The sequence below is a fragment of the Ailuropoda melanoleuca genome, chromosome 16 (assembly GCF_002007445.2).
Source record: "Ailuropoda melanoleuca isolate Jingjing chromosome 16, ASM200744v2, whole genome shotgun sequence".
Taxonomy (NCBI): Eukaryota; Metazoa; Chordata; class Mammalia; order Carnivora; family Ursidae; genus Ailuropoda; species Ailuropoda melanoleuca.
Window position 1 is genome coordinate 17,798,879 of NC_048233.1, and position 14,414 is coordinate 17,813,292.

Here is a 14,414-nt window from a genome sequence, read left to right on the forward strand (position 1 = left end):
TCTTGAAAATTTGACTTGCAGATACGGGCAGTTTGTCTTTCAGTCTCCATATACTACGCTTAGTTTTACTGATCAAGAGTTATAAAATGGGATTAGTAGTAGGGAAATTTTGGTTGAAAATTACCATTACTTAATGATCTTAATTGTCTTTATATCACAAATGCAAAAGTGACTAGAACCTCAAACTTAAGCAGTAAGACTCTTAGTATTGTTTTATGTCAGCCCTTTAATTTGTTATCCGCTCCCTAGGAGAGGAGAGCATGTAACAAGTAACTGAGTCTTCTTGGAAGGTGTTTAATTGGGTAAGGCGTAAGGGTGTGATTTGCAGATCTAATTTTATGTAAATAGACATGTGGAGGCCTAAATTAGGTCTGCAGTACAGATCTGCAACTTTGCTAATCAATGACATATTTATGGGAAATTCTGATATTCAGAATATTTTGAGTGACAAGAGTAAATTATACTTGAATTCAGATTATACACCCATATATCTTCAGGCCTGTTCTCAACCCTCTTAAATTTAGACATTTCAGGGGCACCTGGGTGACTCATTTGGTTAAGCGTCTGCCTTCAGCTCAGGTCATGATCCCAGGGTCTCCAGATCAAGCCTTGCATTGGCTCCCTGCCCAGCAGGGAGCCTGTTTCTCCCTCTCCCTCTGCCTGCTGTTCCCCCTGCTCATGCTCACGCTCTCTTGTCAAATAAATAAAATCTTAAAAAAAAATAAAGTTAGACGTTTCAGTCCTAGAAATTAAGAGCAGGGAGAAGAAAAGGACCCAAAAATACCAAGGAAAATCCACAATACAAATGAATTTCCTCATAGGTAACTAAAAAGAAGACTCCCGATAAGGCTTCTACTCATTGGACCTTGGCTTCAATTTCAAATTCAGCTATTACACTCCAAATAAAATAAAAATATTCCAGCTCAGAAACATATTCTTTCCAATCTGTTTTAGAGAGTCATTTAAGCTTTGCTTCAGAACAGTGGTTCTCAAACATTTTGCTTTTAAAACCCTTTTGCTTTCTTAAATATTGAGGATTATAACTTCGATCTCAGTAAAACTATTAAAGTTATTGAAAAAATTAAAGAGCTTTTGTCTGTGTGGGTTATATTTATCACTATTTTTTTTTAACATTTTATTTATTTATTTGACAGAGACAGCCAGCGAGAGAGGGAACACAAGCAGGGGGAGTGGGAGAGGGAGAAGCAGGCTCATAGCAGAAGAGCCCCATGTGGGGCTCAATCCCAGAACGCCGGGATCACACCCTGAGCCAAAGGCAGACGCTTAATGACTGTGCTACCCAGGCACCCTTATATTTATCACTATTACAGGAGCAGAAATTAAGACCAGAACTTTAGAAACATTAATTTAAAAATAAACCAATTTTATGTAACAAGCAGTATTTTCTTTCTTTTTTAAAGTAGGCTCCCTGCCCAATGTGGGGCTTGAACTCATGATCCTGAGATCAGGAGTTGCATGCTGTACCACCTGAGCCAGCCAGGACCCCTAAATGATATTTTCTTAATGTGGAATAACTTTTCCAGTTAAAAAAAAATTAAAGAGTGATGTTGTTTTAGATTTAATGTCTTTAATATCTAGCTTAACAGATAGTTTTTCCTATCTACTTCTGCATTCAGTCTGTTGCAATGAATTGTTTGGTTGAACTATGTGAAGACTGCCTGGCCTCATACAGATATTTAGTTGGAAAGGGAAGGATATTTTAATAGCCTTTTTAGGTTAATTGTATGGCTGTTTGATAAAAGGGATTTTTTTTTTTTTGCAATGTTTGCTATGTGGAATCTGAAACCATATCAGTGAACTTTTTTTATTCTGTTACATGAAGACCCTGGTCTTGTCCTCCATCATAATGTAGCATCCATGTATTGCTTCCTCTTTTCCTGTATCTTGTCATCTAGCAAGCTGCTCTTCACTTTTCAGTGTTGGCAACCCTGTCACTTGTGGTCATAATCCACCACACAGATGTTTTGCTTGACAGTAATTTGAGTTCTCAAAGAAGGGTCTCTTCTTGCATGTATGAGTGAGTTGGCCCTTGAATTCTCAGAGGAAATCATTTTCATAAAATCTACGTACTTTAGATGTTGGGGTAGAAAAGTCTGGTGTGACAGGTAGTTTCTTAACAACAGGAAAAGGGGCCATGGAAAAGAGGTTTGAAAAAGGGAATGTTATGTTGAAAATGTCTCATGTCCTTCCCTAAATATTGCATTTGAATTTCTAACAACGTGTGTTTTTTTTTTTTTTTGAAACTTAGGGATTGTCTGTTGTCAAAGGGTGTGCGTGTGTGTGAGAGTGTTTTTGTGTATGCTTTAGTTTATCATTTTGCAATGAGAGACACTTCCTTACATAGTCTGATCAGTATTCCTTGGGTAATAATGGTAAAAGCTCTTTTGGAGTCTTGCTACTTACACTGTTGTAGCAGTAGTATCAAGTAGATGCTTACTAAATATAATATCTCAGGTCCTGCCCCAAGTCTACCAAAAGAGTAACTGCATTTAATAAGATTCCAGGTAATCCATATAATATCGAGAACCACTGCTTTAGATTATTGTAATTATCTGAATAGTAAGAGTGCTTTTTCTGGCTTCGGTTTTCGTCCAAATACTAGGCTGCTTTTGTTCACATTTTACAGAATCTTTAGGTGTTCATTGGGAAGGAGAACTAACTGAGTGAAAAATTTTAGTGTATGTATGATCCTAGGAATATTACAGGATCAAGTGGAAGGAATGTCCCCTTCTAGTTCAGATCATTTTGATATCTTACTGTTAAAGGAAGGAGGAGGACACTCTTTTCTATGACATCTATATCTAGCTCAGTATCCTGTCAAAACCAAAATTATAACTTGTCTCTTGTGCTCTCCTGCATCAGGACCGTTACATTTATCAGTCTTAGGAATGGAGAGAACCACTGATTCCAGCATGGGTTTGTGGCCAAAAGGGAGCCTGGAGGCTTAGGATTTGGGCACTTCCTAGACGTTGGAGGAACCTAGGAGTTGGCCCTGCTAGGGAATGGAAGACTCTGTGGGTGTGCCGCACATATATGAAGGTCTCTTGAGTCTTCTAGGGTCTGGGACCTGTCCCTTACCTCCTCTGCCACTGCATTTGCAGCTTAGTTGCCCATGATAGACACACGTGCTCTTAACATCAGCATTATGCCATCTTTTTATGAGGATCTGTATCCACGTGAAGTACTGCGTTTCAAGTGAATGCTATTGCACATAGACTGACTGATTGCCCAGTGTTTAGTGTGTATGGCTATTTGGACTTACAAGGTTCCCCTTCTATGTTAAAATTGGTAAGGAAAAGTACATTAAGCACTGTATATTGCTAGTTGGATTTATTATAAGTAGGAGTCTCTTGACCTTTACTTTGTCCCATTTAAGGAGAAAATTGGTTTCATTTTCAACTAATTTTGGACTTTTACATAAAAGCACTACAGGTATGTGATTAAAAATTATACAAAGGTATGTATAGTGAAAATTTCTCTCCTACTGTGACCCTCTTTTCCCCCCTCCAAAAAAACATGGACAGTGTCTTGTGCATCCTTCAAAACAAGTTCTGCATTTAGAGTATAGCTTTGTCTATATCTATCTCCCTCCCCGACCTAGGTATGGAAATTAGAGCATTACTACCCTGCATGCCTCTGTGTGTGTGTGTGTGTTTGCACTTTGCTGGACCTTAGAGATTGTATCACAATAGGTCATTGAGATTTATCTCTTTCCCTAAGATTGTTTATAATTTGAGTGTGGTTGGTTGTTCACTTAAAACTACTAATATTTTATTTGCCTTTGGAGTTAATTAGTATGGTTTACAAAAGTATGAGTTTTATAGTGAAAATGTTTTAAAATATATGATAGGTAACCAACCATTTCAGGGTTAAAGCCCTCATGAAACTTGAAATTTCTGAGACTCAAATTAAAATATGCATTTCAGTATAGAAAAACTGCCATACTCACAATTTATTCCTGCAAAAAAGACAAAAGACGAATAAATGTTTAGGTATTCAAGAGCTGATTTGCATTTGAGAGTATAATAGAGATTACGAAGGAGAAAAAAACTAATCTCTACACCCAGTGTGGGGCGGGAACTTAAAACCCTGAGATCAAGAGTTACATGCTCTACTGATTGAGCCAGCCAGGTGCCCCAAGATTACAAAGTTTTAGAATGAAGTTTTAGAGTTTAAATTTAGAACATACATATTGATTGGTAGATAGCCAGATGAACTTACATGAATATTCTTTAAAGGGAAATCTGAGACATTTTTTATGTCTGAAGCATCCTACAAAAACATTTTTGCTAGTTTTTTTAAATGGGTACATAGAATGTTAGACACAAATCATTAAGCTTGCTTAATAAGGGGGGGAGGGAAAAACAAAACAAAAAGCTTACTTAATTTAAAATTTATTTTGACTTTTACATATGAGCAAATAAGGTTGTGGTTATGGGTGAATGTTCTTATTTTTAGAAGGTGTGTGCTGAAATAATTGTGGTTGAAGTATCGTGTTTGCAACTTGCAGATGATTGAGAAAAACAAATTACATACAGCAGATAGGACAAAGTGTAAATTGTGAAGTTCAGACTTACACACATTTTTCTGTATCTTTGAAATTTTCTGTAATAAAGACTTGGGAGTAGGGAAGCATACCCCATAAAAGTTAATATAATTTTCATAATTTTTATTACTTAAATTGTAAGCAGATACATAGCTTTTGATGGATTTTAGCCTGCAGACATTCTTACTGTTGACCCCTCTGTGGTTGAAGCTACTTCTCTGTAGTTCCTGTATTAGGAAGATACTAAAAAAATTTTTTTTAACGAATTGCTTTTAACTTAAAAAAATATTTTATTTCTATTTATTTTTTTAGAGAGAGAGAAAGAGCGAGCACGAGGGGAGAGGCAGAGAGAGAAGGAGAGAACCTCAAGCAGGCTCTGCCTAGTGTGGAGCCTGATGTGGTGCTTGATCTCATAGCCCTGAGATCATGACCTCAGCCAAGTTGAATGCTTAACTGACTGAGCCACCCAGGCACCTCTAAAGATTTTTTTTTTTTTTAAGATTTTTTTTATTTGACAGAGCATGCACACACACAAGCAGGGGGAGCGGGAGAGGGAGAAGCAAGCTCCCTGCTGGGCAGGGAGCCCAATGCAGGGCTTAATCCCAGGACTCTGGGATCATGACCTGAGCCGAAGGCAGATGCTTAACCNATTTATTTTTTAAAGATTTTATTTATTTATTTGACAGAAATAGACACAGCCAGCGAGAGAGGGAACACAAGCAAGCAGGGGGAGTGGGAGAGGAAGAAGCAGGCTCACAGCAGAAGAGCCTGACGTGGGGCTCGATCCCATAACGCCGGGATCACGCCCTGAGCCGAAGGCAGACGCTTAACCGCTGTGCCACCCAGGCGCCCCTAGAGCTTTTACTTTTAATTAATCTCCATACCCAAGGTGGGGCTGGAACCTACAACCCTGAGGTCGAGTCACATATTCTGTTGACTGAGCCGGCCAGGTGCCCCTAAATTGATTGCTTTTAAAAGGAAGGCAAAAGTGTGTTACGTTTTATTAAGATATGAAATTTTGGGCAATCAGAATTACTTCTGTTACTTTTATATCTACTAATACATGGTTTTCATAATAAAAGGGCTAGTAATATGTTATACTTTGTTTAGTAAATAAGAAGTAAAAAGAATTGATTGATTGGCTTTTCAGTCCTTTTTTGTGGATTGAGATTAGTTTAAAAAAATTAAGGGACAGGAAAAGATATTTTATTTGGACTTCAGTAAAATCAGGGAAACTTTTATTGTACCCAGTTTTCGCTCTTCTGCTTATTTATTTTTTTAAAGATTTTATTTATTTGTCAGAGCACAAGCAGGGGGAGCGGCAGGCAGAGGGAGAAGCAGGCTCCCTGCTGAGCAAGGAGCCTGATGCGGGACTCCCATCCCAGGACTGTGGGGTCATGACCTGAGCGGAAGGCAGACACAACCGACTGAGCCACCCAGGGCTCCCTACTTTTTTATTTAGAAGGGAAAGGACAGCACAATTTCCCAAACTTCTTTGAGATGGAGAGAGGTAGGCAGTGTCAAGCAGTTGTATCCTCAGATTAGTGAATAAAGGAAAAGATTTTGGATTAACAGGTGATTTGTGGAACTGTAAAGACACTCTTGATTCTCAATTTACAGCTGGAAACTGTTACTCTGTTACTTTATTATGCTTTTTTTTTTTTTAAAGATTTTATTTATTTGACAGAGACAGCCAGTGAGAGAGGGAACACAAGCAGGGGGAGTAGGAGAGGAAGAAGCAGGCTCCCAGCAGAGAAGCCTGATGTGGGGCTGGATCCCAGAACACTGGGATCACGCCCTGAGTTGAAGGCAGACGCTTAATGACTGTACCACCCAGGCGCCCCACTTTATTATGCTTCTTAGAACTATGGAAGGGATGAAATGTGTTGAGGGGTGTGTGTGTGTGTGTGTGTGTGTGTTTGGTTTGTTTTCTGTAAGTTATAGTATTGGGGAGTTCATGTCTGCCAGAAGTTGCTTAAATTATCCCGGATCTGGTTTTGAGGTACTAGCGTTTTTTGCCTTGATTTGCACTTTATTGCCAACTAAATAATTTCAAAGCAGTGTTGTTTTCTAATAGAAAATATGGTTAGTATGCTTTGTATGGAGCAGAATGTCAAGTAGTAATTAAGTATTTATAAAATCATATTCATGTTAGTGAATTTCTAGGAATAACACAGCCTTTTTTCTTCTTTTGTAGCATAAGCAGTACTATAATGGATGTAGACAGCACAATTTCCAGTGGGCGTTCAACTCCAGCAATGATGAATGGACAAGGAAGCACTACTTCTTCAAGCAAAAATATTGCCTATAATTGTTGTTGGGACCAGTGCCAGGCTTGCTTCAACTCTAGTCCAGATCTGGCAGATCACATCCGTTCCATACATGTAGATGGTCAGCGAGGAGGGGTTGGTTTTGTCATTTCTTTTTTTCACTCCCTGTTTTCATTAGTTTTATTAATTTATAATTGTTAGTTAGGCTTTTTTTCTCAAAGTAATTTGGGATTGTTTTTACACAGGCTTTATTTTTTTCACAATTTTTTTCTTTTGTTTATTTCCCACATACTTGATGGAATCAAATAGAAAATGTATTATGTGTTGGATTTTAATTTGCCTTTAGAAGAAATTAGACTTTCTAAAATACAGAAGGAAGAAATTCAGTTTTCTAAAATATAGTGGTAGTATTAGACTTTCTAAAATATAGTGGGAATATAATAAATGAATGCAGCCTATTCCAAGTTTCTGATGTTTTGATTTGAGGACATTTAGGAGTTGGCACTGTCTAGGATTTCTTTTGTTAGAATGGTCCTAAATTATCCCTGATGCTGAAATTAACTGGAGAGACTATTGGTACCAGGATTAATATATAGAGTTCTGTTAAATGACAGCTTGCACTCGTACTTGTGAATGAGAACTGATCACCTTTTCCCAGATCTTAACAGAACTGGCTTAGATAGAAAGTTACGGTTAGTGAGTATTGACCTATGTCCTTTTAGGAATACATTTAATTGTGTCAGTTTATATAATTTTTATCGGATAGTGAAACTAAGTAAATTAGGTGAGTCAAAGTGTAATGGATCAAAGTATTATAATGTTACTTATAATTTTTTTCAACCTTACCAGGTTTGTCTTGAATGGTTACCGCACTTTAGTGCATTTTCCAGAAATAAATGTCACATTTTAAGTACAGATAATCTTTAGGTCACATAATTTCCTATTAGCCTGCCACCACTATTGAGATAATACTGATATTAAAATGGTTAAGATCATTATGGTTTAAGTGGTGGGTAACTATTTCCAAGGTTGCATTGGTATTTAGGTTGAATTATTCATCTTTTTCCAAAAAAACATGCAACCATATAAGCATCTCTAACATTTTAACTGGTGGTATTTGTGCATTGAAATTTCTTTTAAGAAATCTTTGCCATTGTCACAATATGTTGTAATGTCTCAACAATCTTTTGATTACTTATATTTGATAAGTAAAGATTTGTCTTATTAGATTTGATTTTGACATCAGATGGTATATTAATGAACTTTGCCCATCATGTGGTATTTTCACCTTCTAACCCAGCTCAGTGGTTAGGTTACTTTTGTCATAGTCTTTTTTCCCTTCTCACATATTTCAGATTTTTAGTGTGAACTATCAACCAGGTTGGTTTTGTAGTTATTACAGAGCTGGCTTTTGTGAGCCAGTGCTTGACGTCCCTTGATATATATCACTAAGGTAGCCTTTTGAGCCATGGTATGATGCTTTTTTAGTTACTTGACTTAGTAACTACATATAGACTCATGAACTATGTAGATTACTGGGCTTCTTAGTAGGTGTGGGAGAATTTCACATTTCTAAATGTTGGATCCTACATGTTGAAGAGTTGGTACACAATCTTATGAGAGTTTTTAGCCCTTTAAGGATCTGTAGAAAAAATGGAGGTGCAGACTGAATGTATCATGTAATCACTGCAGCTATATTTACTTAATTGATATCAAAGAGCTAGGCATGAAGTCTTGATATTTCTGTAAGTATAAAATTGCTGAAATGAACTTGCCTGCCCCCATGTCATTTATTGAATGCTTATTCATAAAATTACCTTATTTTAAGATTGGCTAATTTTAAGATTAATGCTGTTTTGACCACAGAAAGGAGGCCTCATCTTTGAAGGACATTAATTGCTGAACTACAAATGTTAAAGAATCAGAGGAAAGGAGAAAATACAAATTATTTTTTACATACCAGTCATTGGTACATAGACTAAGCTTTCAGAATGAAAGTATGAATGAAACTTTGAAAACTATACACAACTATGTAACAGGAAATCTTGATCTGGTTTTGTACTTAAAATAGAGTGGGTGTTGGTTTGGACTTTTTTTTTTTAATGGCCTCTTTGAAGGGACCTTTAAAAAAATAATTATAACTGTTTTTAAGCATACAGTTCAGTGGCATTTAGTACATTCACGTTGTTGTACAACTGTCATCACTATCCATCTCTAGAATTTTTTCAGTTTCTCAAAACTGAAATCTGTACCAATTCAACAATAACTCCCTAATCCTCCCTTTCCCCAACACCTAGTAACCATGATTCTGCTTTCTGTCTTCATAACTTTGACGGTTCTAGATATCTTATATATGTGGAAAACAGCTGATTTTCATGACAATTTTATTTTTTTAGATTTCTTTTTTCTCTTCTTTCTACCCCGTTAAACTGTCTTGATGGAACAGAAACAAATGAGGAAAAAATTGGTACCTCTAGAGGATTTAATGCTTCTAATTATTAACAGATGACAGTTTTATTGGAGCAGTAAGTTAGCAAGGTCTAAATACTATATTAATTTCTGTTCTTTTGTTCATCCCGTTCTAATTGTCACCCTGGGAAAATAAAACCATCATGTAACAGTTTAGAAACTTCTTTCCCCCCCTCTAAGCTTTTTTATGTTGGCATGTCACATGGACTATAATTACATGTAGAGACTGAAATTGGGTAGACTTTAGCTTTTCCTGACCTTTTCATATATCATAGTGGGTAGATTCCTCTATTTCAAAAGCTAAACTAACCATTTAAATGCTGAGCCCAGAGCCTGCTGATGGACTCAATCTCACAGCCCTGAGATCACTACCTGAGCCAAAACCAAGAGTTAGACGCTTAACCAACCGTGCCACTCCAGCATCCCAAATGTACCTTAACACTTACGAAAGTGTTTGCTCCTATTTAAAAATATAAAAACAAAGAAGCAAAAAAAAAAGTTAACCTTTTTTTTGTTAGATATAGTAGAGTTGTGTTCTTGGGTCCATACTTCCATGCATGACTGGATTTCAAAAACTAGACTGAGCTATTTTACTAATCAAATTTCAAAATACAGTGCCTATTAATAAACGCTGAAGTCTTGGTAGGTGCGAAACTTCGTCTTGTAGGATTTCAGTAATATCCATTAGTGTTCTTTTCTTTATGTTTTAACTATTTCTCACTTTAAAAGCAGTTGCCTGAAAGTAAATCTGTTTGTTTCTTGATGCAGGAGCTATTTTACATGTGTCATTTTATTAAGTTCATTTTTTTTTTAAAGATTTTATTTATTTATTCAACAGAGATAGAGACAGCCAGCGAGAGAGGGAACACAAGCAGGGGGAGTGGGAGAGGAAGAAGCAGTCTCATAGCGGAGGAGCCTTATGTGGGGCTGGATCCCATAACGCCGGGATTACGCCCTGAGCCGAAGGCAGACACTTAACCGCTGTGCCACCCAGGCACCCCAAGTTCATTTTTGTATATGTTCTTCGGTGTTTGAGGGCTGAGGGTCCAAGGGAAATTTGGGGGGGAGGGATGATATTCTGAGACTTGAATGAGGTCACTTACCTTTATATGCTATATAAAATGACATTTGTAGACACTCAGGGTTAAATTGGAATGCTATTAGGAAAGTGAAATCATTAGGAGGTTACTTTGAGTTTTGATTGCCCATCTGGTATCTCCTGAACACAACATGAAATTGGTCATGTCTTTTGTAATAAAGGAGAAATACTTAATTCTTGTAATTTGAGTATTCTATTAAATATTTTTGCCCTCTGTTTTATTAAATACCTTTGAACAGAAAATTGAAAATGTTCATTTAATGTGGCTAAAAATAATAGGATACAAAATTATAGCTGTCATTTTAGATCTTGGAAGAGCAAACTGATTTGAGACAAAATTACAGGTAAAAATACTTTGTTTCTCTTCTGTTTGTTCACATTTTGTAAAAGAGTGAGCTGGGTTTTTTCTAAGAAATAATAAAGCTTAAGGGATCCATGAAATCATCCAACCCCTTCCTGACTTTAGATGGTGTATCTTTTGCTTTATCTATAATCTTTTTGTATCATTTTACTGCAAAAGGAATGTAATTCCTTGGTAAACCAGTCCCTTTCCCCACCCCTGCATATAAATTATATTGCCTGCTGGCTCTACCTAGAATATACTCGGCTGATTTTAATTTAACTTACTAACTGAATTTTCTTTATGCACACTTAGATTGTCATGTTGCATTGTATTCTTTTGCAGTAGATTTTACAATTTACTTAAAATTTTGTTGGATTCATTTGTACACTTTCAGGTGTGAAATGTTACCAGATAGGTTTAAGTGCATGTATCTTTATACTGTCACACAAGCTGACAAAGGTGTAAGCCAGGAATACAGTCAGAAAAATACCCTGGTACATTTGGTCAAATAAATTGACGAAAGTGAAGGAGAGTTACACTACCCTTGGTTCCCAGGTTTGTACCAATCTTTTTCATTTGGGGCATTTTGGAGGAGTTCCCCTAAGGTAAAATTGACCTATTCTGACAGTAATGAGGAAGGTTTTCCAAAGGACTTATCAACAGAAAGCCCAAACCTCCCTGTAACATTGAAATTTTAGACCTCTGTATCTTTTAAGTTAGGTCATTATAAATTTGAAGATTCTTTGGTAGTCCAGAAATATTCTTTTAATAACTGTGTGGTTTTTTCTTTTTAAGACAGCCTGGCAAAAAAATTTGGTGGCCATTATTTTGAGAAGGGACCGCCAGTGTCTAATATTAATCCAATTTTTCTGTTAATGATATAATCTTGCATTTTCATTGTTTTTTGGAGTTAGCAAATGTGTGCTCACAGTGTTGATGAGAAAGGAAATAGAGGTTTAGATAAGTATTCTTCCAGCATATCACTGCAAAGTGCGAAAACTGGGTAGAATTCAGGTCATTTACTTTTGTGCTATTTCTATTACTTTTTTTTTAAAAAGATTTTATTTATTTGAGAGAGAGAGCACAAGCAGGGGGAGGAGCAGAGGGAGGGGGAGAGAATCTCTCAAGCAGACTCCATGCTGAGCGCAGAGCCGGACCCCAGGGCTCAATCTTACCACCCTGAGATCATGACCTGAGCCAAAATCAGAGTCGGATGCTTAACCAGCTGAGCTACCCAGGCGCCCCTATTTCTGTTACATCTAATAATAAACCTTATATAAGTCTATCATGAGAGACTACACTATGAAACTCTGTACCTCAGTATTCTAATCAGTATAGCTAGATCTTATTTCATGTTAAGATACTATAGAGGAACTATGACAGGTTTTATTCTTGAATAATTCCTTTCACATTTGGATTGGATTCCTGTGGTGTTTGGTTGGTTTTCAGGGTTAACTTTTACAATGAGAAAGTTTCTAAAAATTGGGTATGAAAACATTTTTCACATATTGTGCAAATAAAAACTCCCAAGTTTGAAGAAAGACCCTTTTGTCAGATTTTGAACTCTTTTATTTATTTATTTTTAAATCAAAGTGTCTTCCTACCATAGATTAGGAAAAGAAATTCAGCTTTTAAATAGTTTTGTGGTTTTTATGGATCCTTGGTTTGGAGTTCTTTGTGTAACTTTAGTGTTTCCTCTTCCCCTACCCCTGCCCCCAGGAATTATTTTCCAAATATTTCACCCCATTATAGCTAAACATAGTTAGCTTTGGTCTCTTTACACTTACTTCATTTCCTATAAAATTTGTTACGTTGAAGGTTATGGTTTTCTTTGAACCTGAAGGTGTTGCTCTAATAATGTTACTAGACATTATTCCATTTAGAGTCTAGACCATACCTACTCATAGCGAAAGCTATTATCTGGTGGAATTACAGTCTGCCATTGTCTCCATATTCATGTTTATTCCTAGGGGAAAAAATTAGAAATCAGAGATTGTTGTTGCTCTCAAATGTAGTGGTTGGCTAATGTTAGGTAGAGTCAGTTTTTAAGTATTTACTTTAATTGTTTTCTTTGAGAGTAACTCAGCACAGTGGTTACTTAAGAGCTAAGACAGCGGAATTCTTCACTGTTATAAAAATTATTACATAAATGATGTTAATTTTGTTTCCAGTTACTTGCTTTAAGGCATTTTTCTTTATGTGGTGTGGTATGGCTTGTGAGAGAATTTTAAACCAACCTCTGATTCCTGTTTATAGCTTGAATTGAATATTTCAGACTTAGAATCTAGTAGTCTTGAGTCAGGAAATTGATAGATAGCACTAATCATCTGCATGTGATTATTAAACATTATTGAATTAATTTCCACAATATAATATGTATAGTTTTAAGAACTTTTTTTTTTTTTTTTTTTGCTTTCATTTACAAAGTAGCCTTTAATTCTGGGAACTTCAGGAATCATTTTATAAACATACACTAGGGTCAGGGATTTGAAGTATGAAGGAGGAAATGTTATGATTTCTTTTTTTTTTTTTTTTTAAGATTTTATTTATTTATTCGATAGAGATAGAGACAGCCAGCGAGAGAGGGAACACAAGCAGGGGGAGTGGGAGAGGAAGAAGCAGGCTCCTAGCAGAGGAGCCTGATGTGGGGCTCGATCCCAGAACGCTGGGATCACACCGAGCCGAAGGCAGACGCTTAACCGCTGTGCCACCCAGGCGCCCCAATGATTTCTTTAACTAAAAGAAATTAGCCATTCTGTACAGGAATCGGGATATGTGATAACAGTCGTGTCAAATAGCAAAAGCAGTATTGCCTTGTTAGACCTATCTGATATAAAATGGTTTTGGTTTTCTGTAAAAATTCATTTTGTAGACTGTTGATTTTTCTAGGCTTTAAAAAAAAGTTTATTTTAAACTGTTGAATGATTGTTTCTTCAGTTCTGTGTATAAGTTTATTCTGTTCTACATGTAGTACATTAAAGTCTTCGAAATGTTGCTCTATTTATAATTGCTCTTACCTTAGAAAAGAGCAGAGCCTATAAATGATTCTTTGAAGGTTATGATTACAGTGGATTCATACTTTCACTGATGTTGGGGGACAGTTTTCAATGTTCAGTTTGATGGAAATAGAATGTTAGAAAACTGATACCTCATTAGTAGGAAGATGATAAAGATTAGATTGTTAGTTGTTAGATTCATACTTTTCAAACCCAGTTATACTCAGTTACGTGAATCCAAGAATGTGGATCTGTCATGATGATAGAGCAGTTCATGCCTATTGCTTTTACAGCTGTATTAATTTAACATTTTGTATTAGGTTTTGCTTCATAATCAAGATAATTGGAAATAATTTTTAATGAATAGGACATTGTAAAAATAAAAATTAGTATGCACGTGAGAATAAGGAATCAAGAGCAGAAATTTTTCATTTGCTAATTTAATTGCTTTACTCATTTTTTGAAGTTCATCTTCAAAAATTAATATTTGATTATTTTGATTTATTTTCATTGTTCTTTATACCTTTATATTTTCCTGATATTTATAATTAACACATGCTTTTCCCTTATGTAGTAAATATCAAAATAATGGTGTGTAGTCCTGGTTCCTTAGGAAATATATTTCCTTCTCAGTGACACCTTGGGATTGGTTTGTCAGTCCCCATTGAAG

General features: G+C 36.1%; 1 protein-coding gene across 1 annotated transcript in view; it reads left to right on the plus strand.

Moving 5' to 3' along the window:
- AEBP2 (AE binding protein 2) overlaps window positions 1-14,414 on the plus strand; it is a 65,159-nt gene that overhangs the window by 13,740 nt on the left and 37,005 nt on the right. The window contains exon 2 of the mRNA XM_034644986.1: window positions 6,765-6,972. Within this exon, the coding sequence (XP_034500877.1) occupies window positions 6,765-6,972 (208 nt within the window). The remainder of the gene's footprint in view (window positions 1-6,764; window positions 6,973-14,414) is intronic.